The 24,829-nt window shown below is 43.9% G+C and overlaps 1 protein-coding gene across 1 annotated transcript in view; it reads left to right on the forward strand.

The window, feature by feature from the left end:
• Positions 1-24,829, forward strand: part of ATL1 (atlastin GTPase 1) — a 130,762-nt gene that overhangs the window by 11,532 nt on the left and 94,401 nt on the right. The window contains exon 2 of the mRNA XM_082242672.1: positions 18,610-18,857. Within this exon, the coding sequence (XP_082098798.1) occupies positions 18,610-18,857 (248 nt within the window). The remainder of the gene's footprint in view (positions 1-18,609; positions 18,858-24,829) is intronic.

A 24,829-nucleotide genomic window follows, 5' to 3' on the forward strand; every position in this document is an offset into this window, starting at 1 on the left:
CAGCCTTTTTGCAGTGGCTTCCTGTGCTCTATGAAGGGCAGGTTTTCCAATGGTGATAACATTGGACCTTGCCTGAGCAAAGTGCATCAGCACGGCTTTGGTTGCCCCAAAATATAAAAATAGAGGGGAAATCTTCCAATGAATACACTAGTTCTGGTGATCTGGGGGTCCCCAAGAAATTCCCTTAATTTGCAGGGATTTCCTTTCACTTTCTGTTTGGCTATGGGACAGGAAGTGAAGGGAAATCTCCCCAATGGGACAAAGATGCCAAAAATAACCCTCCCTTACTCTATCCAAATGAAAAAAAAAAAAAAAAAAAGGTTTTCCCTACAGTTCTACTTCAAAAGAGAAGTGTGGTTTTAGTTTTTTTGAGAATTATACTTACCTAGATGGAAGCAGCATCAGTTCCCCGGCGCTTCTACACTGAGAACTGAGCGATCGCCGATCGCTCGGTTCTGACAGTTCCCGACAGAGAACTGCTGACTGTCAGTCACTGGTGTCTGCTCTGCCCGCTTACTGGAGCGCTGAGCTGTGGAGGGGACGGGAGCGGCCGCCTCAGGCTCTCAGAGGCTCCCTTAGAGGCTGAGCCATGTGTCAGTCCAGGCACCTGGCGGATCTCGATTCCTTGGTCATGATGACGTGGTGCCTGGACCAACATCTGTGACATCAGCAGAGAGCGGACTTCAGTCAGGTCACAGGACTGCAGAACGAACTGCACTCCTGTGTGATCCATAGGAGATGTACATCTCCTTTAACCACTTAAGGACCGGAAGCTTTTACCCCCTTAATGACCAGGCCATTTTTTGCGATATGGCACTGTGTTACTTTAACTGCCAATTGCACGGTTGTGCAACGCTGTACCCAAATAAAAGAGTTTTCTTTTGGTGGTATTTGATCACCTGTGCGATTTCTATTTTTTGTGCTATAAACAAAAAAAGAGCGACAATTCTGAAAAAAAAAATGTTTTTTACTTTCTGCCATATAACATTCCCAATAAAAATAATGTAAAAATCTAGCTTTTTTTAATCAGTATAGGTTAATTTGAATTCTGCTACATATTTTTGGTAAAAAAAAAATCCCAATAAGTGTATATTGATTTTGCACAAAAGTTATCGCGTCTACAAACTAGGGGATAGATTTGTCATTTTTATTTATTTTTTTTACTAGTAATGGCGGAGAACAGCGATTTTTAGTGGGACTGCAACCTTGTGGCAGACAGATCGGACACCTAACTGATACTTTTGAGGGTACCAGTTACATTACTACAGTAATCAGTGCTAAAAACTATGTACTGTTACTGTAATAATGACACTGGCTGGGAAGGGGTTAACATCAGGGGTGATCAAAGGGGTAAATGTGTGCCTAGGGGGTGATTTCTAACTGTGTGGGGGACGGACTCACTGGATGAACACAGAGACCTGTGTTCCTAAATAGGGGGAACACAGAATCCCTGTGTTCATCTCTGACAGAACAGCGGACTGCCTTGTTTACATTGGCATATCGCCGTTCTGTCTCCATGGGGAGTGATCGCAGGTGTCTGGCGGACACGATGTCCCTGCTGATTGGCTCCCCCTCTGGCCAATCGGTGCATGTGCGTGCCTCCAGCGGCGCGTGCGCGCCCCCTTTATCTGCTACACTAAGCGACGTACAGGTACGTCGTTTCACGTAACAGAGTCGACCTGTCGCAGTAAAACTACGGCGGCTGGTCAGCAAGTGGTTATTGAATAAAATACAGTATATATTCAAAGCACTATATGATCCCCTTAACAAAACATATAACTTAAAGAGTCCTTGCAATGCTGGCCCCGTCCCCTCTCACCAGTGCCACCTTCTGTGAAAATCCAGCACATGAGCAGATATGTGTCCAAGGACTCTGCCCATCCTTTGGGACCTGGCAGAGACCTGCGGAGCATCTGAGTTTTCCCACGCATGCGCAGACAGCCTGACGTCTGAGGTATCCATAACTGTGAGATCTTCGTGAGGCACCCAGAGCGCAAGTCTACTTATGGGAGAGGAAAATAACTTCTTTTTTTTTTTTTTTTTTGGCGAAGGTTCACGTATCTACAGTCAAAACTTTATTTCAGTTTTGCATTGAGGGGTCAGGGGCTAGAACCTCTTCATTGTCTATGTTTGTCCTGGTGACCATTGTCACAGGAGTTATGGATTAGGGAAATCCAAAATGTTGTCACCAGGACAAGAAGTGAAGGGAAATCTTCCAATGGTGACGCCTGCTCCAATGACAACTGTCTAAAATGGTAGAGATTATTATTAATATTAATATACAGGATTTATATAGCGTCAACAGTTTGCCCAGCACTTTACATAATGAGGGCAGACAGTACAGTTACAATACAATTCAAAACAGGAGGAATCAGAGGGCCCTGCTTGTTGGAGCTTACAATCTAATTCCCCTAAATTCCTTAAATTCCTGTTGCATCCTTAGGTCAGCCACCATTCAGCATCAGACCGGTCATTAACTTCTTGCCGACTGCCTACCGTAGTATTACTGCGGCAGGGCGGCTCGGCTGCGCAAAATCACGTAGCCGTGCTCCCGCGATCGTCGGAAAAACCGAGAGAAGACCCGCCTGCTTATGTAAACAAAGCAGGCAGGTCTTCTGTCAGACAGGCAAGGAGAGATCAGCAGTTTCAGCTAAGCTACAACCCCGATCTCTCTGTGCTGTGCTTGTCACAGAGCCCTTCTCCCACAGTTAGTAATCACAGTTAGGCATACATTAACTCCTTTGATCACCCCCCAGTGTTAACCCCTTCCCTGCCAGTGTCATTTATACAGTAACAGTGCATATTATTTAGCACTGATCACTGTATTAATGTCACTGGTCCCCAAAAAGTGTCAAAAATGTTAGTTAGGGGCCCGATCTGTCCGCCACAATGTTGCAGTCCTGCTAAAAATCACTGATCGCCGCCATTACTAATAAAAACCGAAAAAATAAATAAAAATTCCAAAAATCAATCCCGTAGTTTGTAAACGCTATAACTTTTGCGCAAACCAATAAAAATACACTTTTTGGGATTTTTTTTAACCAAAAATATGTAGCAGAATACAAATTAGCCTAAACTGATAAAAAAAATTTAAATTTTAAATTTTTTTTTTATTGGGAATATTTTATAGCAGAAAGTATAAAATATGGCGTTTTTTTCAAAATTGTCGCTCTTTTTTTGTTTATAGCACAAAATCTAAAAATCGCACTGGTGATCAAATACCACCAAAAGAAAGCTCTATTTGTGGGAAAAAAGGACATCAATTGTATTAAGGTACAGCGTCGCACGACCGCAAAGTTTGTCGTTAAATTAACGCAGTGCCGAATCGCAAAAAATGGCCTGGTCATTAAGGGGGTAAAACCTTTCTGGAGCTGAAGTGGTTAAAGAGGAAGTAAACTCTTCCGGCTATGCATGCGCCCGGAAGATGCCAATCATGGCACAGGACTCTGAAGGAATGGCACGGGTGGCCATTTCTTTAGAGCGCGAATGCGCTGATGACGTCATTGGCTGCATGAATGTAAATATCTCCTAAACGGTGCAAATTTAGGAGATATTTACAGTACTTATAGGTAAGCTTTATTAAAGGCCTACCTATAGGTACAAGTTATCAGGGTGGGTTTAGAACCACATTAAAGTTTGATTCCGATTGATGATTGTGGGGAAGGAAGTTTAGTATTTCCTAAGAAAGTGTTAATATATAAAGCCCCTAATTCAGCAAATGATGGCTGTCTAGTGGAGATGATCATTATTCCTTTGGCTTGGATTTATCATCACAGATAGCTCCAGATTTTTATGAGTTCTCACACTTGTAGGACAGAAGTGGAAATGTGATTACATGAAGTCATCTGAAGCAATCTAAAATCAGCTTTCTTTAGGGCTCATGTTGATGAGTATTATTTTCAGACATTGTCTTTTGCATTTGAAGGCTGCGGTCACTCGCTTTGCTTGCGGCACAAATGCATCTTAATAGGATCTGCTATGTCCAAAGGAACGCAAAGTAGCTTTAGAAATGTCAAACACACTACACTAACCTTTCTCAGGCTTATTACCTTAAAGGAACCCCTGAAATAATTTTTTAGGTCTCAAACCAATTCTTAGGTGGTCAGTGAGAAGAATGCCCCCTACATTGTGGATCAGTGAGAAGAATGCCCCTTACATTGGTGGTCAGTGGGAAGAATGTTCCTTACATTGGTGGTCGGTAGGAAGAATGTTCCTTACATTGGTGGTCAGTGGGAAGAATGTTCCTTACATTGGTGGTCAGTGTGGTGAGTGTCCCTTACATTGGAGGTCAGTGGGAAGAAGGAAGAGGACACACCCAAAGAGCTCTCTGTGAGAACCAGCCCTTTTCAAGCCTGGGCCTTGCTTGCTAGCTTGGCCCAGGAAAAATGCCTGATCCTGGGGGAGGCCCTGGGAGGGATCCCCCTGATGACACGGGGCCTAGTGAGGAGGAGGTGGAGGACCTGTCTGTGGGTCCAGGCCCTGGTGAGAATGCGGATGTCTTCAGCCAGAAGATTATCAATCGTTTTAGGGCGATTGGGAGAGCGGAAGAAAAACTTAAAGTTTTGAAGGCTGAACATAAATCCTTCAGAGCCAAATACTGCCAGGCCTGGAGTAAAAATCGCACAGCCATGAAGCCTGAGCTACAGGAATTGGAAGATAAGGTAAAGAAACAATCTTTATTACTGGAAAAGTTGAAAGATAGAAGCGGAGTGTTTAAAGAAAAATTTGATAATGAGAGGAGATTTGCCAGCCAAGCATCAGCAAGTTCTGTGGATCAGCAGGCTCCGTTAATGGATGACCCGGCTCCATCTGCCTCTGCACCTCTCCCCCCATGCCAGAACTGGGAATCGCCAGCGGCAACCAGCCAGGGGGTTGAGAGTGGGCATGGATCCCTGACATTTATCCAGGAGATGGAGTCCCCCCTGAGAGCAGATAAGTTTGCATTCACTGATGATCCATCAGAAATCCCTGTGGATGGGCAGAGGAGATACAAACCAGCAAAGCCAGTACTGGTGGAGAAATCCCAGTATACCATGCTGCCATCCAACATGTCTGCCCCACCTGCTGTAGTGGATGGTGTCCCAGGTGAGAAGGAGCTTTGCCTACAGCTACCTATTGGAGATTCTGCTGTGAACACAACCAGTACAGACATGCAGGGAAAATCCCTGACCGTGAAATCCCCGGACCATCAGGTGAATGTGGATGGACCTGCATCTGACACCCCAGACATGGATTTTGCTGGTCTGGCTGAGACCAGTAGTCCCTCTGAAAGCAAAATGGCTGCCAGCTCCAAGGAGTCTGTTTCACTTTCACCAGAGCTTCCCAGTGTTTCAGGGCTGATTGCTGGTGGGGGAGGGGATCAGCATGCTGCTGTTTTTGGAATGGAAGTTACCTGCAGTGTTTTACCTGCTGCTGTGCTAGAACTGAATTCCATTTCCACAGCTGAAAACCCTGTCCCAGTGGAAGAGAAGATGACAGCTGAATCTCTTACCAGTGCAGCACCAACTATGGATTCTGCTGTGAAGACAACAAATATCCCAGCAAGTATTAAAAATGACAATAATCATAAAGCAATGAATGTGGTGGGTGGTGGTGAAGGGGATAATATTGCTGGGAAAAATAGAAATGACATTTCTCCCCCTGCTCAGCAGAGGAAAGATTTATCGATTGTACAGATCAATCCCGGATCTGTACAATCGTTATCTGTTATGTCTGTGTCGGATGTTTCAAAACAAACTGATGGATTTTCTGCTGGGAGGAATGTTGGAAGCTATGCTTCAGTTTTGGGGAGTCACACCAGGGTGGGTGGTGGGGATTTGGTTAGTAATCGCAATTCAAGGAGGTTTGTTGGGGGGTTGGTTAGTGGGTATAGGAGGAGGAATGTGGTACAGTTGCGGTGGGAGGGCGATGGAACGCCGCCAGTAAGGGGGAGAGTGGCCGAGTTGGTCTTGGAAATGGGGTTTAAAGCCTGTGACATTTTTGCTTTGATTTGCCCGGTGGGAAGTTATGAATTTGATTTGTCGTTTGTGAAACCTGAGAGTTTGGATCTCTTTTGGGAGAGATTTAGGAGGTGCAAGGGCCTTCAGCAGTGGAGTGGTTTGGTGCCAAAGGTGGTCTCAAGACAGCCTCTGATAAAGTCGGTGACCATCTTGGTGCGTAACGAATCCATACCAGAGGCTGATTTATTAGTATGGCTACGCCGATATGGCGAGGTCCTCACTCCACTGCGGAAGGTCCTTGATGAGCATGGGATATGGACAGGGGCCTGGACAGTGTCACTAAAATTGGGGGTGCTGGGCGATGTAGTTCAGCACCTTCCCTGCTCAGCCTTTCTGGGTAGGGATAGGCTGACCATTTTCTACCAAGGTCAGCCTAAGGTATGTAATAAATGTGGTGATAAAGGCCACTTTGCATCGTCCTGCACCCACAAGAAGTGCTCACTGTGCCAGGATTTAGGCCATTTGGCCAGAGAATGCACCCAGATTCGGTGCAATTTGTGCCAGCAGCTGGGTCATCCATATAGCCAGTGCCCAGAGGCACTGCATAACTTGCCAGGATTGGAGACTGAGCTGCAGAGGCTTGATAAAGAAGATGAAGCAGCTGAAGTTAGAGAGGAAATTGTTGTTGTCCCTCCTGTGTCTGTTGTGTCAGATTCTGTTTCCCCTAGTGAGGTGGTCCCTGAGTCTGTCCTTCCTGTGTCTGTTGTGTCAGATTTTGTTTCCCCTAGTGATGTGGTCTCTGAGTCTGTCCCTCCTGTTGTTCCTACATCTACTGTGCGTAGATCCTCCAGACTAGCGGAAGCTGTTGGGGGGGCGGGTATAGTGGATCTTCCCCCTCGGCCTACTCCACCTCCAGTCCCTGTCTCTCGACACCGCAAACGCGGCCAAGAGGGTGCAGGGGTGCTGGATGGTGGTGGGGTCGATGGGGTTGAGGGAGGGGTGTCCATGTCCCATGTCTCACCCTCTGTTGTGGAGGATTCGGATGATGAGGGGTGGGAGAGGACAAAGAGGAAGAAAAAGAAGAAGAGGAAGACCAGTAAAGCGGTCATTTCTTCCTTACAGTTAGAGCCAGGAGGGGTTCCTCTTGGCAACACATTTTCGGTTTTATCAGGGGAGGAGTTAGTATCCGATTTATCTACTTCTTTATCATCTATGGATGAGGGGGAGTCACATAGTGTAAAGAGAGCTGCTTCGGGTGATGAGAGTGTGGTGGAGGTTAAGAAACGACTACCCCAATCATCCTGATGGCAGTGCCCGCTCTGATAAAGGTGGCGACCATTAATGTCGCCAGCGTGAAATCTGCAAGAGCTCGTGATATTGCCTTATTTTTGCTCAGTGAGTTTGATGCTGAGATTTTATTTTTGCAAGAGACCTGGCTCAATACTTTGGCCGATGTCCATCTAGCAAAAAGGGAGTGGAGATGCGGTCCCTCCTTTTGGTCTCTTGCGGCTGAGCCTTGCAGCGGAGTTGCGGTTCTTTTTAAAACCGATATGGTAACGTGCCGGCGGATAATTGAGGTAGAAATGGGGAGATGCATGGTCTTAGACGTCTCTGTTAGGGGGCAGGACCTGCGCCTCATCAATATCTATGGACCGCAGTCAAAATGGGACAGGAAATGCCTCTTCACAAAGATCAAGCCCTTCCTTTTTACATCCCAGCAGGTTGTCTTTGGAGGTGACTTTAACACCATAATTAGGCCTGAAGACAGGAGGGTCTCCATAGACAGGCTGGGTTATGATAGCGTTTTTCTTAGAGATATGGTTAGACAAGCAGGCCTGGTAGATGTGCACATTAAGCACTGCCCTGGCAGCACGGGATTCACGTTTCAGAGAGGGAATAGTCAGAGTAGGATAGATAGGTTTTTTTTAAAGGAGAACTCCGCTTTCTCGGCTCCTGAGTTGAGGGCGGTGGAGTTCTCTGACCACTGTATGCTGTCTGTGACTCTGAATGCCTCGGACACTCCACCCAGGGGAAGGGGTACCTGGAAACTGAATTCGGCTCTCCTGGAAGATGTAGAGGTAAGACAATCCTTTGAGGATTTTTTTCAGGCACAGGTTTCTATTCTGGACTTTTGCAGCAGTAAGTCAGAGTGGTGGGAGCTTGTGAAACAAAGGGTGATTGGACTTTTCAAGGCCATAAGTAAGAAGAAGCAGCTTGGTATGTATATTGTCTACCAGCATTTGCGGAGGAAGCTTGATCGTCTTGTCTCGTATGGAGGAGATCCAGGGGAGATCTCGGAGGTAAAGCTTCTTCTTAGGAAGTGTCAATACGACCGGCATGCCTCCTTGGTTCTGGAGAGAGATTACGGGAAATATCACTCGCCTGATCCTTACCAGAACTGTAAGCAAGGCATAGCAGTTAAGACGGTCATAGGTCTGAGGGATAGTACGGGTTCCCTGGTGAAGTCCAGATCAGGGATCCTGGAGATCTTCAGGTCATATTACGCAGACCTTCTGGGAAGAAAGGACCTTAGTCGGGACAGGATGGAAAGCTTTCTGGATTCTACTCCAGGATTGGGAAATGATACATTGCCTTTGATGGATTTGACAGAACCAATTTCAGCGGATGAGGTAGTTCGTGCTATAGAGAAGCTGGCTACCAAAAAATCGCCTGGGCCAGATGGGTTGACAGCTGAATTTTACAAGTGTTTTAAGTCCATTCTGGCTCCCTTTTTAGCGGAGGTTTATAACAGCTGTTTAGAAGAGGGTTCTCTCCCTCCCTCCATGAGGCAATCCGCTGTGATTCTTCTGTCAAAAGGTAAAGACCCCTCAATAATTGAGAACTGGCGCCCCATCAGTCTTCTCAATGTTGATAGAAAGATCTTGGCGAAGATTCTTTTTTGGCGCTTGTCGTCAGTAGCAGGCGATTTGTTGTCCAATCATCAGCACTGCTCGGTCCAGGGCAGAAGTACCTTTTCAGCAATTTTAGCTGTCCGGGAGGCTTTGGAGCGATGCAGGGCTGCTGGATGGAGAAAGTACTTGCTGGCATTGGATCAGGCGAAGGCTTTTGATCGAGTCAATCATGAGTACCTGTATTTGCTACTTGGTAGATACGGCCTGCAGGGGAGGTTTATTGATTGGCTGAAAACATTATATAAAGGGGCTGAGAGCTTCCCACTTGTTAATGGTTGGGTTGGACGGCCTTTTGAGGTTGGCTCTGGTGTGCGCCAGGGGTGTCCTTTGAGCCCCCTGCTATATGTATTCGCAATCGACCCCTTCATAAGAAGGTTAGAGAGTGGATCGTTGTGTGGGGTGCCTTTGGGCATTGCTGGTGTGCCACCTTTGAAGGTCGTGGCCTATGCTGATGATGTGTCTGTTATTATCTCTGGGATGGAGGAGGCGCAGGAGGTGGTCTCTGTGATAGAGCAGTACACAGAGGCTTCTGGCTCTAAAATCAATCATGAAAAGAGTGAAGTTTTCTGGATGGGTGAGGAGGGTGAAAGCTTCGAACTTCCGGATGCCTTCCCAGAGCCCCAGCAGGAAATTAAAGTGTTGGGCATCAAATTTGGTCCTGGTGACTATGGTCATCGAAATTGGGAAAGCAGGTTGTCGAATGCCAATGCCAAGGTGGCAAGCTGGAAGAAATGGAAACTTTCCTTGAGGGAAAGGGTTGACTTGATTAAAACTTACCTGATCCCAATCTTTTTATATGTCAGCTTTGTCTGTATCTTGCCGGAATCTCTCTATGCAAGGGTGTACAGCTGCTTTTTCCAACTGTTATGGGGAAATAGGCTGAACCTGATCAAACGCAATGTAACTTACCTGTCCAGGCGGGAGGGTGGTCTAGGAATGGTCAACCCTATAGTTTTCTTTTCTCTGCTCTTTTTAAAGTATAATCTTGGTAATATGTTAGCAGAGACCCCGCCGGGATGGGTGGGTATTTTTCAATCTTGGTTTAGGCCTTTTCTGCGATGCTGGGAAGATGGCGGGCCAGTGAAAAGTCTGAGAGTCCGACATGGCAAGCTTCCGGCTTATGTTGCCCCGTGTCTGAAAATACTTAGGCAGTGGCAGGTGACAGTGGGGGATATCAAGTTCCTCCCCAGAAAGCTTCTGGAGAAGAGGATTTTGGGCTCAGCTTTCAGTGTGTCACTGACCTTAAGGGATTGCCCAGGCCCCGTAATGAGGGAGGGGTTGCGTTTAATTAACTTAGGAAGAATCCCTTTGAAGTTTAGGGATCAAGCCTGGCTCGCTTTCCATGGAAGGCTCTATGTGAGAGGGAACCTGAAGCATCGCCCTGTGGATGATCGGGATTGTCCTAGAGCGGAGTGTGTTGGTAAAGTGGAATCTATGGACCACTTTTTGCTCCAGTGTCCCTTTAACATAGAGGTGTATAAAAGGGTGGGGAGGGCTCTAGGCCTCCCCTTTCTCTATCGCATGAGTTATGCGGAGTGGGTGTACGGGGCATTCCCGACTCGCTGGGATTTTGATTTGGATACACTTTTTCTAGTTAGTATAGTTGTCCGTTACTTCACGTGGAATGCACGGTGCCAGATTACCCTGCGGAAGAAAGTCCTCCCTGTTGAGGTGGTGGTGTACGATATTCTGGGTGAGGTTGGGAAGATTCGGGGTCTTGAGAAGGGCAGGGAGCCTCGAGCGGTCTGGATAAGGGCGTGGAGGAATATCAGACCTGCTTTTGGTGAACTGTCCATCTCTGGGTGAGGAGCTCTTTTCCTATGCTATTTCTTTCACGCCCTTAGCTTTTGTTGGTTAATATCTTCTTTTTGAAGAAGGGCTGCATGCATAATGGGGGTGGTTTTGTTTCTTGACCTCGCAGGTTGGATGTCTGGTGTGGTGGTGTGAGTCCTACTAAGATTATTTTCTCCGGTAATGACAGTTTCATGATGTGAGTTTTGTTTTTGCTGTAAAGCCATTCTTTATTTGAGAGCAGAACTTGCTATGTATTTTTTTCCATTTTCATGTAAATATGTATATATTTATTTATGTATATTGATTTTATGATTATTGATTGCAAGACTTTTAATAAACAAAAATTGGGAAGAATGTTCCTTTAAATTGGTGGTCAGTGGTGTGAATGTCCCTTACAATGGTGGTCAGTGGGGTGAATGTCCCTTACATTGGTGGTCAGTGGGGTGAATGCCCCTTACAATAGTGGGAAGAATTTTGCAAACATTGGTGGTCAGTGGAGAATGTTCCTTAAATTGGGGGTCAGTGGGGGTGAATGTCCCTTACATTGGTGGACAGTGGGAAGAATGCACCTTACATTGGTGGTCAGTGGGAAGAATGTTCCTTACATTGGTGGTCAGTGGGAAGAATGTTCCTTACATTGGTGGTCAGTGGGAAGAATATTCCTTACATTGGTGGTCAGTGGGAAGAATGTCACCTTACATTGGAGGACAGTGGGAAGAATGCCCCTTACATTGGTGGTCAGTGGGAAGAATGTTCCTTACATTGGTGGTCAGTGGGAAGAATGCCCCTTACATTGGTGGTCAGTGGGAAGAATGTTCCTTACATTGGTGGTCAGTGGGAAGAATGCCCCTTACATTGGTGGTCAATGGCAGTGGAGGCTGGTGCTCCATGGGCTAGGGTGGGCTTCCCCTGCATCTCCTCCCTCCTCCTCTTTGGCCAATAGCATGGCTTCTCCTTTCAGCCAATTGGGAAACGGGTCTCATCAGGAAGGACCCGCTTCCTGATTGGCCAGGAGGAGAATCAGTGTGGCAATAGCGAATATTTATTCGCTATTGTCACACAACTGGATGGGCTCAGGGTGCAGTGCTCTGCACCCTGAGCCCACCCTTTTTTGTAGCCTATTAGAGCCTCTGGCTCTAATCACATGCTTAAAAAAAAAATAAATCCATTGGAATCCATGCGTCCGGTGCCCTGCATGTAGATTAGGGGGCCGGACACATGGATAGGGCGCCCCTCCTTACATTGGTTATCAGTGGGAAGAATGCTCCTTACATTGGTGGTCAGTGGGAAGAATGCTCCTTACATAGGTAATCAGTGGGAAGATTGCTCCTTACATAGGTGATCAGTGGGAAGAATGCTCCTTTTAAAGTAAGGCAAAGTAATTGTCAACTGGCTGCAATCAGTGTACAACCTGTTACAATGTTATATCAGAATGTAACATAAGGAAATACAGAACATGTGTCAAACACCAGGACCACAGGTCAAATCCGGCCTGGCAGGCCATTTCATGTGGCCTTTGCACCTCTGCTGCTGCAAAGCCCCCCCCCCCCCCCCGACCCCCTTTGTCTCTGGCCCCACCTTGTCTCAGCAGTCGGCAGCAGAGAAGAGGACAGAACTCCTCCAGATCCTCCCCATCTCCGTGCACCTGCAGCACCCCCTCTTCTCCACCTCCCCTGGTCTCAGCATTCATCAGACTCCAGCAGCTGATTAAAGCCCTCCTTTGGTCCTCCTCCAGACCCTGCACTTTCTGCTGCTCAGCTCTGCCTCCAGCTTCTTCCCAACAGCAGCACAAGATAGATGGGTGCAGTGTAATGTAAGGGATGGTAGGAGACTCTTGAATCTTGATGTTGAGGGGGCTCTTGACATCTGATGTAAGTGAGAGTTGGGTGCTCTGGATATATAGTCAGATATAATGGGCCCTAAGAGAGCAACCACAATGCTGATGAAATTAAGTTTGACATGCCTGGGTTACGGGATTGAAAACTATGATAAAACATACATAGGTTTAGGTTGAGAATAAATGTAGGAAACATTTTATGAACGTGAGATCAAACAAAGAGGAATGAAGGACAGGGGGACAGTTAGGAGCCGTGCTTTGACATTACAGGGGACCAGGGTATGGCTGAACATGACTGGCCCAGGTTAAATTGGAACATCCCAATCCATCCATCCTGGCTCAGCCAATCCTACAATCATGACGCTTCCTCCATTATCTGCTCCTCCCCTCCCCCATCTCTTTAATTTATTATCCAGTAATTGTAGCCAGTGCCACCTTTGTGTGGAAAATCCATTAGTTTCTACATTCCTGGAATATGTCATGTTGGGTGGGTCTACAGCATTGCAGATAATCCTTTTTGCTATCCAGGCTGCAGCTCCGCATATAAACATTTTTGCAATATGCACACAAAGTAACATGCTGTGCTAGAACTATCATTGCCTCCCCTCCGTGCCCTACATTACAGCAAGCATTTCTTTTACTCTACAGAACCAATTAGGGGTCCAAAAGAACTTGAGCAGGGCCAGCGTTCTACGTGCATGGGTCAGGCAGCTGCTGAAGAACTAGATGTCCCAGCTTGCCCAATAACTGGCCATACTGGGACTTCTGGTTCAATAGCAGCCGGAGGCCCTGATCTATTATACTGTACTGGGGACAATGTCTCATTTTTTTTTCTGTAGTTCCTTTTATAATATGTTCCCAAGGATGATATGATTTAGTCTAAAGTTTAAAGAGAACCTATCACTAATAAAATGTTTTTTTTGCCTATTCTTGGGATGTCAGTTTCATTTGAGCTTTTTATTTTTTGTAAACTAAGGTGACCAGATGTTTCCGGGGACAGTTTCCAAGTCTGTTCCCGGTTTTGTCCTCGGATTCAGGGCCGGATTAATGTAGACAGGGCATCGCGTGCTGGCGGGGAACAGCCTGGTGGCTCAGATGCTGACGCCCCCTGCTGGACAATCTCACTGCCGCTCCTGCTGCTGTTCAGTGGAGAAGTGGTAGAACCAAAAATTTACTGTGTAGACTTGAGGGCTGAGAACGGGAGATGAGCAGATGGGGGGGGGGGGTCTGTACACAGGTGAGGGCAATGGGGGGAGCAGGGGTCAGCTGCATGGAGAGATGGGAAGTTTAGCTGTTGTGGGGGAAGGGCTAAGAGGTGGCTGCAGTGATAATCTGTGAGAGAAGGGTGCAGAGGTGAGCTATGGATGTGGGGGCAGAAGTGTCCTCTGTGCATAGCAAACCTCTGAACCCTGCACCTAACACCCTCCTGTATAATATGCAGTCCTGTGCCTAGCGCTCTGTGTATTATGCAGTCCTGTGCCCAGCGCTTTGTGTATTATGTAGTCCTGTGCCCAGCGCTCTGTGTATTATGCAGTCCTGTGCCCAACACTCTGTGTATTATGCAGTCCCATACCCAGCATTCTGTGTACTATGCAGTCCTGTGCCCAGCACTCTGTGTATTATGAAGTCCTGTGCCCGGCGCTCTGTGTATTATGCAGTCCTGTGCCCAGTGCTCTGTGTATTATGCAGTCCTGTGCCCAGTGCACTGTGTATTATGCAGTCCCGTGCCCAACACTCTGTGTATTATGCAGTCCCGTACCCAGCACTCTGTGTATTATGCAGTCCCGTACCCAGCATTCTGTGTATTATGCAGTCCTGTGCCCAGCGCTCTGTGTATTATGCAGTCCTGTACTCAGCGCTCTGTGTATTATGCAGTCCTGTGCCCAGCGCTCTGTGTATTATACAGTCCTGTGCCCAGCACTCTGTGTATTATGCAGTCCTGTTCCCAGTGCTCTGTGTATTATGCAGTCCTGTGCCCAGTGCACTGTTGTATGCAGTCCTGTACCCAGCGCTATCCAAACAAGAACTTTATTAAAGCATTTTCATCAACAATAACAACAGTCTATTGCCAGTGTTACAAATCAGCACACAAATGCATACATACAATTTACATCATGGTGTCTCACCACAGACTCATATATATATATATCACAAGCCCTCCAGTGCCATACCTCCCCCCGCCACCCCACCCCCACAAATATCATCAAAAACCATATTGTGTATCAGGAATAGGAACCAGCAGGGTTATCTAAGCATTGAGGCCAAATAGCCCACTCATCGCCAGATCAACCGGGGCAAGCCCAGGGGCATCTAACCACGGTGCCCACAGCTTTTCAAACTTGGCTATGGTTCCCCTGTGTTGATAAATTACTTTTTCCAGTCTCAATAAACTCCATTAATCCATTCTTTCAATGTTGGGGGGGGGGGGGGTTATAATATACTATTTTAATATTATACTGTATGTGTTTTCAAAAATAAAAATAAAATGACCTTTATAACAGGTGCATCTACAACTGTTAGTTATATAGGCATACTCTAAGAATATTTAATAATATCTCGCTGTGCCTCCATTATGTCAGAATATTTATACTGCTCTGAATATAACAGTGTCTATTTATGTCAATAAGCAAAGATCTGTGGGTTAGGAGAATCTCAACTTATTTCCAAAAATCAATATGTAGCGAATTCTTTTAATTGATTAATTTCTTTTTAAAAGCATACACCAATCTAAGTGAGTACAGTCTACAGTATGGAATATATATAAAATATTTATTCACAATATATGATCAAACAGGAAGTGACACAAAAAGATAACTCTACATAAAATACTAACTTCAAACAAACAATTAATGCAATGTGATATGTAGCTCTATAATGAAAGTGAAAGTGAAAGCAAGATTACCATTTCTTCCCAGGTATAGCATAAACCATAGGTAACTGTTCTATATAAACAGACCACAATTTTCTGCGAATTGCATTGCTGAAAGTCACTCCACTACAGATGGAGCGAGAATAAGCCATGCAAAACGGAAGACTAAATTCGCAATAATACGCTAAATCTGATATTAATAAAAATGTATAAAAACAAAAATCAGCTTTTTAGAGAAAAATCTACTATGGTTTATACGGCTGGGATTGTAATCTTATTACCCTTAAATATGCAATATAAAACATATAAGGAAGGAAATAAACAATTGAATAAACTCAAATAAACAGTAAAGTTATATTTACCACAGTTAAGATGGCTGCTAGCTTCAAATGGTCGTTACCAGAGTCCTTAAGATGGATGCCTTTTTTAAGATGGTGGTCAGTGAGGGAGGAATTTCGTTTAGCGTCCCTCAAAGTTTCAGATAAATGATGGAGCAAGATGGAGTATGTCTAGATGAGTCTATAAATGGATGTAGTAGTGTGTATGTTGTATGTGTAATGTATGTTGTGCAATGTAATGTGACCTGTCTCTCATCTGGGTCCTCTCTTTTATATGGTATTGAACAAAGGACTATTAAAATGACCATAAATTAAACCCAGAGGGATGAAACATTATCCCCATTGGTTGGGATATTCTATACCTTAACTGGTGAGGTCATAGTCACACCTCTCCTAATAATTAACCCAATACTTTGTATAATAAAATTAAAGGATGATTTCTCTATGTTCAAGATTAACCATAAAACACAACATAAAACTTTGTCCATACTCTCAGTACATACATAAATGTCCATCTAATCTCCATCATTCATCTTGGCAATTAATGCCATTTCAATAATTATATTATTAAATACAATATATATACTTATATCGGAAAATACTAAATTATCCCAAGACTGCATTTATTAATGTGTCCAAAGGGAGCAGTATTGTACTGTTCATTAGATTTGGTGTTTAGAAACAATTAGAACATATTCTTATTTGATGACCTTTGACCTGTCTGGCCAGTGAAGATCCATTAATTATTTGACCATGCCATATGCTGTCAGACATTTAGGCTAGGATTGGAAGATCTATAGTGTCTGGCATGTAGGATTTATGATACCTTAAACACTTAAACACAAACTTACATAAAGTGAGGTAATTAGTTACACTTACACATGTCCTTACACTTAATAGAAAAGTATTCTAAGTAAGATTTCTACTGTAAGAATATAAACCAAAATGTGATATACAGATAACTTCTAAATATGTATATGCCTTACATAATATGTCATAGTTATTGCTAATATCTTCTCACACATGATAATGTATCTTTAAAAACTTATAGTTATTTTAAATGTCTGATAGAGTATACTGGGGTATTGTCCATTGTTAAATACTTACAGACAGACTGGCATTACCATTATGTCTTATCTGAAGAGATGTCCTTATTTACGATCTTAAAAAGAAATACAAAGACCTCTGTTGAAATTCTACTCTCTTGTAACAGACATTTTGCCAAAAGAACATATATGAACTTTCCTTCACCTTCAAACAAGATGAAAGCTATGCTGTTCACAATCTTATATGCATAAGATGGAATATACATGGCTTTTTAAATCCATTTTTTTTTCTATTATTTAATCACCCCCAATAATCCCGACAATACTAAACTTCTGGTTTAGGAAGTACAGCACTGTATGTATGCATAGAGGCAATACCTTCCACTGCAGATATACACTATAATACCAAAAGTATTGGGATGCCTGCCTTGACACACACATGAACTTTAATGGTATCCCAGTCTTAGTCTGTAGGGTCCAATATTGAGTTGGCCCATCCTTTGCAGCTATAACAGCTTCAACTCTTCTGGGAAGGCTGTCCAAAAAGTTTAGGAGTGTGTCTATGGGAATGTTTGACCATTCTTCCAGAAGCACATTTGTGAGATCAGGCACTGATGTTGGGCGAGAAGGCCTGGCTAGCAGTCTCCACTCTAATTCATTCCGAAGGTGTTCTATCAGGTTGAGGTCAGGACTCTGTTCAGACCAGTCAAGTTCAAGCAATGGGACCCGCCAGCCCCGTGCACCAGAGTGCCCGCTGCAGCGATGGCTGCTCACCTCAAATTCTGACCCTTGTTTTACCAATGGGTCAGAAATAGGGGGCGGAAAGGAGAGCACAGACACTGGATTGATTGTTACAGCACGGGCACAGTTTTTCTCTTTGCACTTTACTGGGACTTTTTTTTGCAATATTATATGCCCTGTATCACATTGTTTCTAAATCAATTGACATCTAGTTTTCAGATGTTTCACCACTTGTTGCATTTTAGCTATTTTTAATTGACCAATTGTTATATTCATTTTAGATATATTTCATCACTTGTTGCACTTTATTTAATTATAAGTGGCGCAGCACTTTTTTTGTTAAATTATTTGTTCTGTGTATGTAATGAAAACATACTTGGTGATAGCAGCAGTGGTGGCCCGTCCATTAGGGACGCAGGGGCGCCGCCCCCCTAATCCATGCACCTGACCCCTAATCCACATGCAGGGCGCCGGACGCATGGATTCCAATGGGTCTTTCTTTTTTTTTTTTTTAATTTAGAAGCACATGATTAGTGCCGGAGGCTCTAATTGGCTTCAAAAAGGGTAGGCTCGCGGCGCAGAGCACTGCGCCCAAAGCCCACCCATTTGTGTGACATTAGTGAATTTCCTCACGGCCATCAGGAAGCGGGACCTGATTCCTGATTGGCTGGGAGTCCTAAGACCGGATTGGCTGCAAGTCCTAACTCTTTGATTGGTCGGGAGGAGAATAGACTGCCAAGACTCCGGAGGAGACGCAGGGGTGAAGACGCCACCTGCATGTGGTAAGTGCAGGGGCTGGCGGGCGGCCTGACAGGTGATCGAGCAATGGGGGGGGTTATGTGGTTGGCTGGTTGGGGGGGGGGGCTGTGGGCCGCCCCCTCAAGAAAATTAAGCACCAGCCGCCACTGGATAGCAGCCGCTTTTTCATATTTTATTCATTATACACATTAACATTGATTGGATTGTTTGTAATCACTGGAATTATTTTTTGGTTGCGCTGATTATATTTATTATTATGAATCACATGAGATGTCTGACATCGCATAAGTGGGAACCCAGGCTAAAATCTACTGTAATAGGGGAACATGTAGTTTATTGAAGTATATTCTTGAGCTTCTTCCCTTTGCCTGCAGGTGGATTTACTGATCGCAATTATGATTGGAGCTCAGAAGAGGAGGAATACGAGAAGAAGGCGCACCCAGTGCAGGTCCTGGTCGTTAAAGATGACCATTCCTTTGAGTTGGATGAAGGGGCATTGAACCGAATCTTGCTTTCGGAGGCTGTGAGGGAGAAGGAGGTTGTGGCTGTGTCCGTAGCTGGAGCATTTAGGAAAGGAAAGTCATTCCTCATGGATTTTATGCTGCGGTACATGTACAAAACCGTACGTAAATGGCTTCACTTAACTTACCCTTAAACATATGCTTTCATTGATATTTTCTATTTTATTCAATAAAGTACTTATTCAATAAATATATTTAACCACTTCAGCCGCGGAAGATTTACCCCCTCAATGACCAGGCCATCTTTTGCAATATAGATCTGTTTTGCTTTAACCTCCCTGGCGGTATGATTCTTTTGGATTTTAGGTGCTGAAAGCGGTACCATTATTTTGCATGTAATTCTTGTGAATGACCAGCCCAAACCAACTGTATACATTTATTATATATATATTATATATATATATATATATATATATACACATATATATATATATGTATGTATACATATATTATGTATACAGTTGGTTTGGGCTGCTCATTCACAAGAATTACATATATATATATATATATATATATACATATGTGTGTGTGTGTGTATGTATATATATATATATATATATATACGGTGGGTACGGAAAGTATTCAGACCCCCTTAAATTTTTCACTCTTTGTTATATTGCAGCCATTTGCTAAAATCATTTAAGTTCATTCTTCTTCCTCATGAATGTACACATAGCACCCCATACTGACAGAAAAACACAGAATTGTTGACATTGTTGCAGATTTATTAAAAAAGAAAAACTGAAATATCACATGGTCCTAAGTATTCAGACCCTTTGCTCAGTATTTAGTAGAAGCCCCTTTTTGATCTAATACAGCCAGGAGTCTTTTTGGGAAAGATGCAACAACTCTTTCACACCTGGATTTGGGGCTCCTCTGCCATTCCTCCTTGCAGATCCTCTCCAGTTCTGTCAGGTTGGATGGTAAACGTTGGTGGACAGCCATTTTTAGGTCTCTCCAGAGATGCTCAATTGGGTTTAAGTCAGGGCTCTGGCTGGGCCATTCAAGAACAGTCACGGAGTTGTTGTGAAGCCACTCCTTCGTTATTTTAGCTGTGTGCTTAGGGTCATTGTCTTGTTGGTAAGGTAAACCTTCGGCCCAGTCTGAGGTCCAGAGCACTCTGGAGAAGGTTTTTGTCCAGGATATCCCTGTACTTGGCCGCATTCATCTTTCCCTCGATTGCAACCAGTCATCCTGTCCCTGCAGCTGAAAAACACCCCCACAACATGATGCTGCCACCACCATGCTTCACTGTTGGGACTGTATTGGACAGGTGATGAGCAGTGCCTGGTTTTCTCTACACATACCGCTTAGAATTAAGGCCAAAAAGTTCTATTTTGGTCTCATCAGACCAGAGAATCTTATTTCTCACCATCTTTGAGTCCTTCAGGTGTTTTTTAGCAAACTCCATGCGGGCTTTCATGTGTCTTACACTGAGGAGAGGCTTCCGTCGGGCCACTCTGCCATAAAGCCCCGACTGGTGGAGGGCTGCAGTGATGGTTGACTTTCTACAACTTTCTCCCATCTCCTGACTGCATCTCTGGAGCTCAGCCACAGTGATCTTTGGGTTCTTCTTTATCTCTCTCCCCAAGGCTCTTCTCCCCCGATAGCTCAGTTTGGCCGGACGGCCAGCTCTAGGAAGGGTTCTGGTCGTCCCAAACGTCTTCCATTTGAGGATTATGGAGGCCACTGTGCTCTTAGGAACCTTAAGTGCAGCAGAAATCTTTTTGTAACCTTGGCCAGATCTGTGCCTTGCCACAATTCTGTCTCTGAGCTCTTCAGGCAGTTCCTTTGACCTCATGATTCTCATTTGCTCTGACATGCATTGTGATCTGGAAGGTCTTATATAGACAGGTGTGTGGCTTTCCTAATCAAGTCCAATCAGTATAATCAAACACAGCTGGATTCAAATGAAGGTGTAGAACCATCTCAAGGATGATCAGAAGAAATGGAAAGCACCTGAGTTAAATATATGAGTGTCACAGCAAAGGGTCTGAATACTTAGGACCATGTGATATTTCAGTTTTTCTTTTTTAATAAATCTGCAACAATGTCAACAATTCTGTGTTTTTCTGTCAGTATGGGGTGCTATGTGTACATTCATGAGGAAGAAGAATGAACCTAAATGATTTTAGCAAATGGCTGCAATATAACAAAGAGTGAAAAATTTAAGGGGGTCTGAATACTTTCCGTACCCACTGTATATATATATGTATGTGTGTATATATATATATATATATATATATATATATATATATATATATATATATGTGTGTATGTATTTTTATATATATATATAGATATATAGATATATATATATATATATATATGTGTGAATATATGTGTATATATATGTGTGTATGTATATATATATATATATATATATATATACAGTGCCCTGCGAAAGTATTCGGCCCCCTTGAACTTTGCGACCTTTTGCCACATTTCAGGCTTCAAACATAAAGATATAAAACTGTAATTTTTTGTGAAGAATCAACAACAAGTGGGACACAATCATGAAGTGGAACAAAATTTATTGGATATTTCAAACTTTGTTAATAAATAAAAAACTGAAAAATTGGGCGTGCAAAATTATTCAGCCCCTTTACTTTCAGTGCAGCAAACTCTCTCCAGAAGTTCAGTGAGGATCTCTGAATGATCCAATGTTGACCTAAATGACTAATGATGATAAAAAGAATCCACCTGTGTGTAATCAAGTCTCCGTATAAATGCACCTGCACTGTGATAGTCTCAGAGGTCAGTTTAAAGCGCAGAGAGCATCATTAAGAACAAGGAACACACCAGGCAGGTCCAAGATACTGTTGTGGAGAAGTTTAAAGCTGTATTTGGATACAAAAAGATTTCCCAAGCTTTAAACATCCCAAGGAGCACTGTGCAAGCGATAATATTGAAATGGAAGGAGTATCAGACCATTGCAAATCTACGAAGACCTGGCCGTCCCTCTAAACTTTAAGCTCATACAAGGAGAAGACTGATCAGAGATGCAGCCAAGAGGCCCATGATCACTCTGGATGAACTGCAGAGATCTACAGCTGAGGTGGGAGACTCTGTCCATAGGACAACAATCAGTCGTATACTGCACAAATCTGGCCTTTATGGAAGAGCGGCAATAAGAAAGCCATTTTTTAAAGATATTCATAAAAAGTGTCATTTAAAGTTTGCCACAAGCCACCTGGGAGACACACCAAACATGTGGAAGAAGGTGCTCTGGTCAGATGAAACCAAAATCAAACTTTTTGGCAACAATGCAAAACGTTATGTTTGGCGTAAAAGCAACACAGCTCATCACCCTGAACACACCATCCCCACTGTCAAACATGGTGGTGGCAGCATCATGGTTTGGGCCTGCTTTTCTTCAGCAGGGACAGGGCAGATGGTTAAAATTGATAGGAAGATGGATGGAGCCAAATACAAGACCATTCTGGAAGAAAACCTGATGGAGTCTGCAAAAGACCTGAGACTGGGACAGAGATTTGTCTTCCAACAAGACAATGATCCAAAACATAAAGCAAAATCTACAATGGAATGGTTCACAAATAAACATATCCAGGTTTTAGAATGGCCAAGTCAAAGTCCAGACCTGAATCCAATCGAGAATCTGTGGAAAGAACTGAAAACTGCTGTTCACATACGCTCTCCATCCAACCTCACTGAGCTCGAGCTGTTTTGCAAGAAGGAATGGGCAAAAATGTCAGTCTCTCGATGTGCAAAACTGATAGAGACATACCCCAAGCGAATTACAGCTGTAATTACAGCAAAAGGTGGCGCTACAAAGTATTAACTTAAGGGGGCTGAATAATTTTGCACGCCCAATTTTTCAGTTTTTTATTTGTTAAAAAAGTTTGAAATATCCAATAAATTTTCGTTCCACTTCATGATTGTGTCCCACTTGCTGTTGATTCTTCACAAAAAATTACAGTTTTATATCTTTATGTTTAAAGCCTGAAATGTGTCGAAAAGTTCAAGGGGGCCGAATCAAGGCACTGTATATGTGTATATATATATATATATATATATATATATATATATATATATATATATGTATATATATGTATATATATATATATATATATATATATATATATATATATATATATATATATTTATTTACATAAAAAGTACAGTCAAACTGCAGGAAAGGGCACTGGGGGGCAAACTAATGGGATTTTTTTTTTTTTTTAATGGTATCAGTGTGTTTGGTGTGTTTTTACATTTGAATTTGCCGCCGGTTCCACCCCCCTGCGAACGTCACGTCGCAGGAGACGGAAGCCGGGGCACGGAGACGAACCGTAGGAAGAACTGCCGCGAGACACCGCCGAGACACATCGCTGGATCCCGGTGACAAGGTAAGTAGCCTCTTTTACAGGATCCAGCAATGCTTCTGGCGGTACCCCGAGTGTGGCTCGGGGTTACTGCTTTTGGCTCTGAAATTTAACCCCGAGCCACACTCGGGAATACTGCTAGGAAGGTTAACTAACTGGCGACGCTGTACCCAAATAAAATTGATGTCCTTTTTTCCCCACAAATAGAGCTTTCTTTTGGTGGTATTTGATCACCGACCGACAATTTTGAAAGAAAAAAAAACACAATATTTTTTACTTTCTGCTATAAAACATATCCAATAAAAAAATGTAAAAAATCTAATTTCTTCATCAGTTTAGGCCAATATGTATTCTGCTACATATTTTTTGGTAAAAATAAAATCCCAATAAGCTTATATTGATTGGTTTGCACAAAAGTTATAGCGTGTACAAACTATGGGATAGATTTATGGGATTTTATTTTTTTTTTTTTTTACTAGCAATGCTGGCGATCAGCAATTTTTAGTGGGACTGTGACATTGCGGCGGACAAATCTGACAGTGACATTTTTTGGGGACCAGTGACCCCAATACAGGTTTCAGTGCTAAAAAAAATGCACTGTCACTGTACCAATGACACTGGCAGGGAAGGGGTTAACATCAGGGGCGATCAAAGGGTTAAATGTGCTCCAAGGGAGTTTTTTCTAACTGTGGGGGGGGGGGTGGGAATGCTGTGACCGGAGGAAAACAGAGATCTGTGTTTCACAAGATCTCCATTTTCCTCCTTCATAGAACGGCGATTTGCCTTGTTTACATAGGAAGACCGCCATTCTGCCTCTCCTCTGAACGATCAGCAGGTCCCAGACCTTGTGCAGAAAATCACGTACATGTGCATTATTTCGCACAGTTGGGCCGCCCTGCCGCAGTATATGCAGTCCACAGGGCTGGCCCTACCATGGGTCCCGCTGCATTGGACCCGGGCAGAACTTGGTGAGGTGCAGAAAATTGACTCCCAAGATTTTTTTTCCAGCAGTTTTGTGTGTCATCAGTTTGTATTACGGGCGGCATTTCCCTGTCTCATACTGCTGCCTGTAGTGCAAACTGATGAGTACGAGGAGGCGGAGTGTCTCCGGGGAACATCCCCCATGTGATCGGGGTGTGCGCAATGACGTCAGACATCATTGCACTCCATCTCACGCAGGGCAGGCTGGATCTTCTAGGGCGGTGGGCGGGGCAGACACAGGAGTGACAGGGGGAGTGAGGACAGACAGTGGGTGTTTGGTGGACCGGTCCAGAGGTGAGTTGTGGAAGAAGATAATATATATAATATTTTCTAAATTTGATATTTATATAACATAATTGATGTGGGGGCCTTTTGATGGGCGTGATCTTTTTTTGGGAATGGGGGCAGCATTTCATTCTTGGACCCAGGCAGCACAATGTCTTGGGCCAGCCCTGGCGGTCCGGAAGCAAAGTATAACTAAAGGCAAGACTTTTCTTGGCGCCTCCATGGCAGCACACCAATGATAGAGCTCCGCCTCGACTCCTCCCTCAGAACCAGTGAATAGCATAAAATAAAGACACCTCTTGGTGTTTTTTCTGCAGAGTTTCCTCACAGGAGCCCAGTATCCAAACTTTTGAATTCCGGTGGATGTACAGAAGGATCAGCTGCCTCAGATTCCTTAGATATAATTTTTTCTCTTCTCTTGCTCTCCTTTCTTTTAGCATCCAAAAAAAAAAAAGATCATATTA

This window comes from Pelophylax lessonae (assembly GCF_965119305.1).
Source record: "Pelophylax lessonae genome assembly, chromosome: 13".
Taxonomy (NCBI): domain Eukaryota; kingdom Metazoa; phylum Chordata; class Amphibia; order Anura; family Ranidae; genus Pelophylax; species Pelophylax lessonae.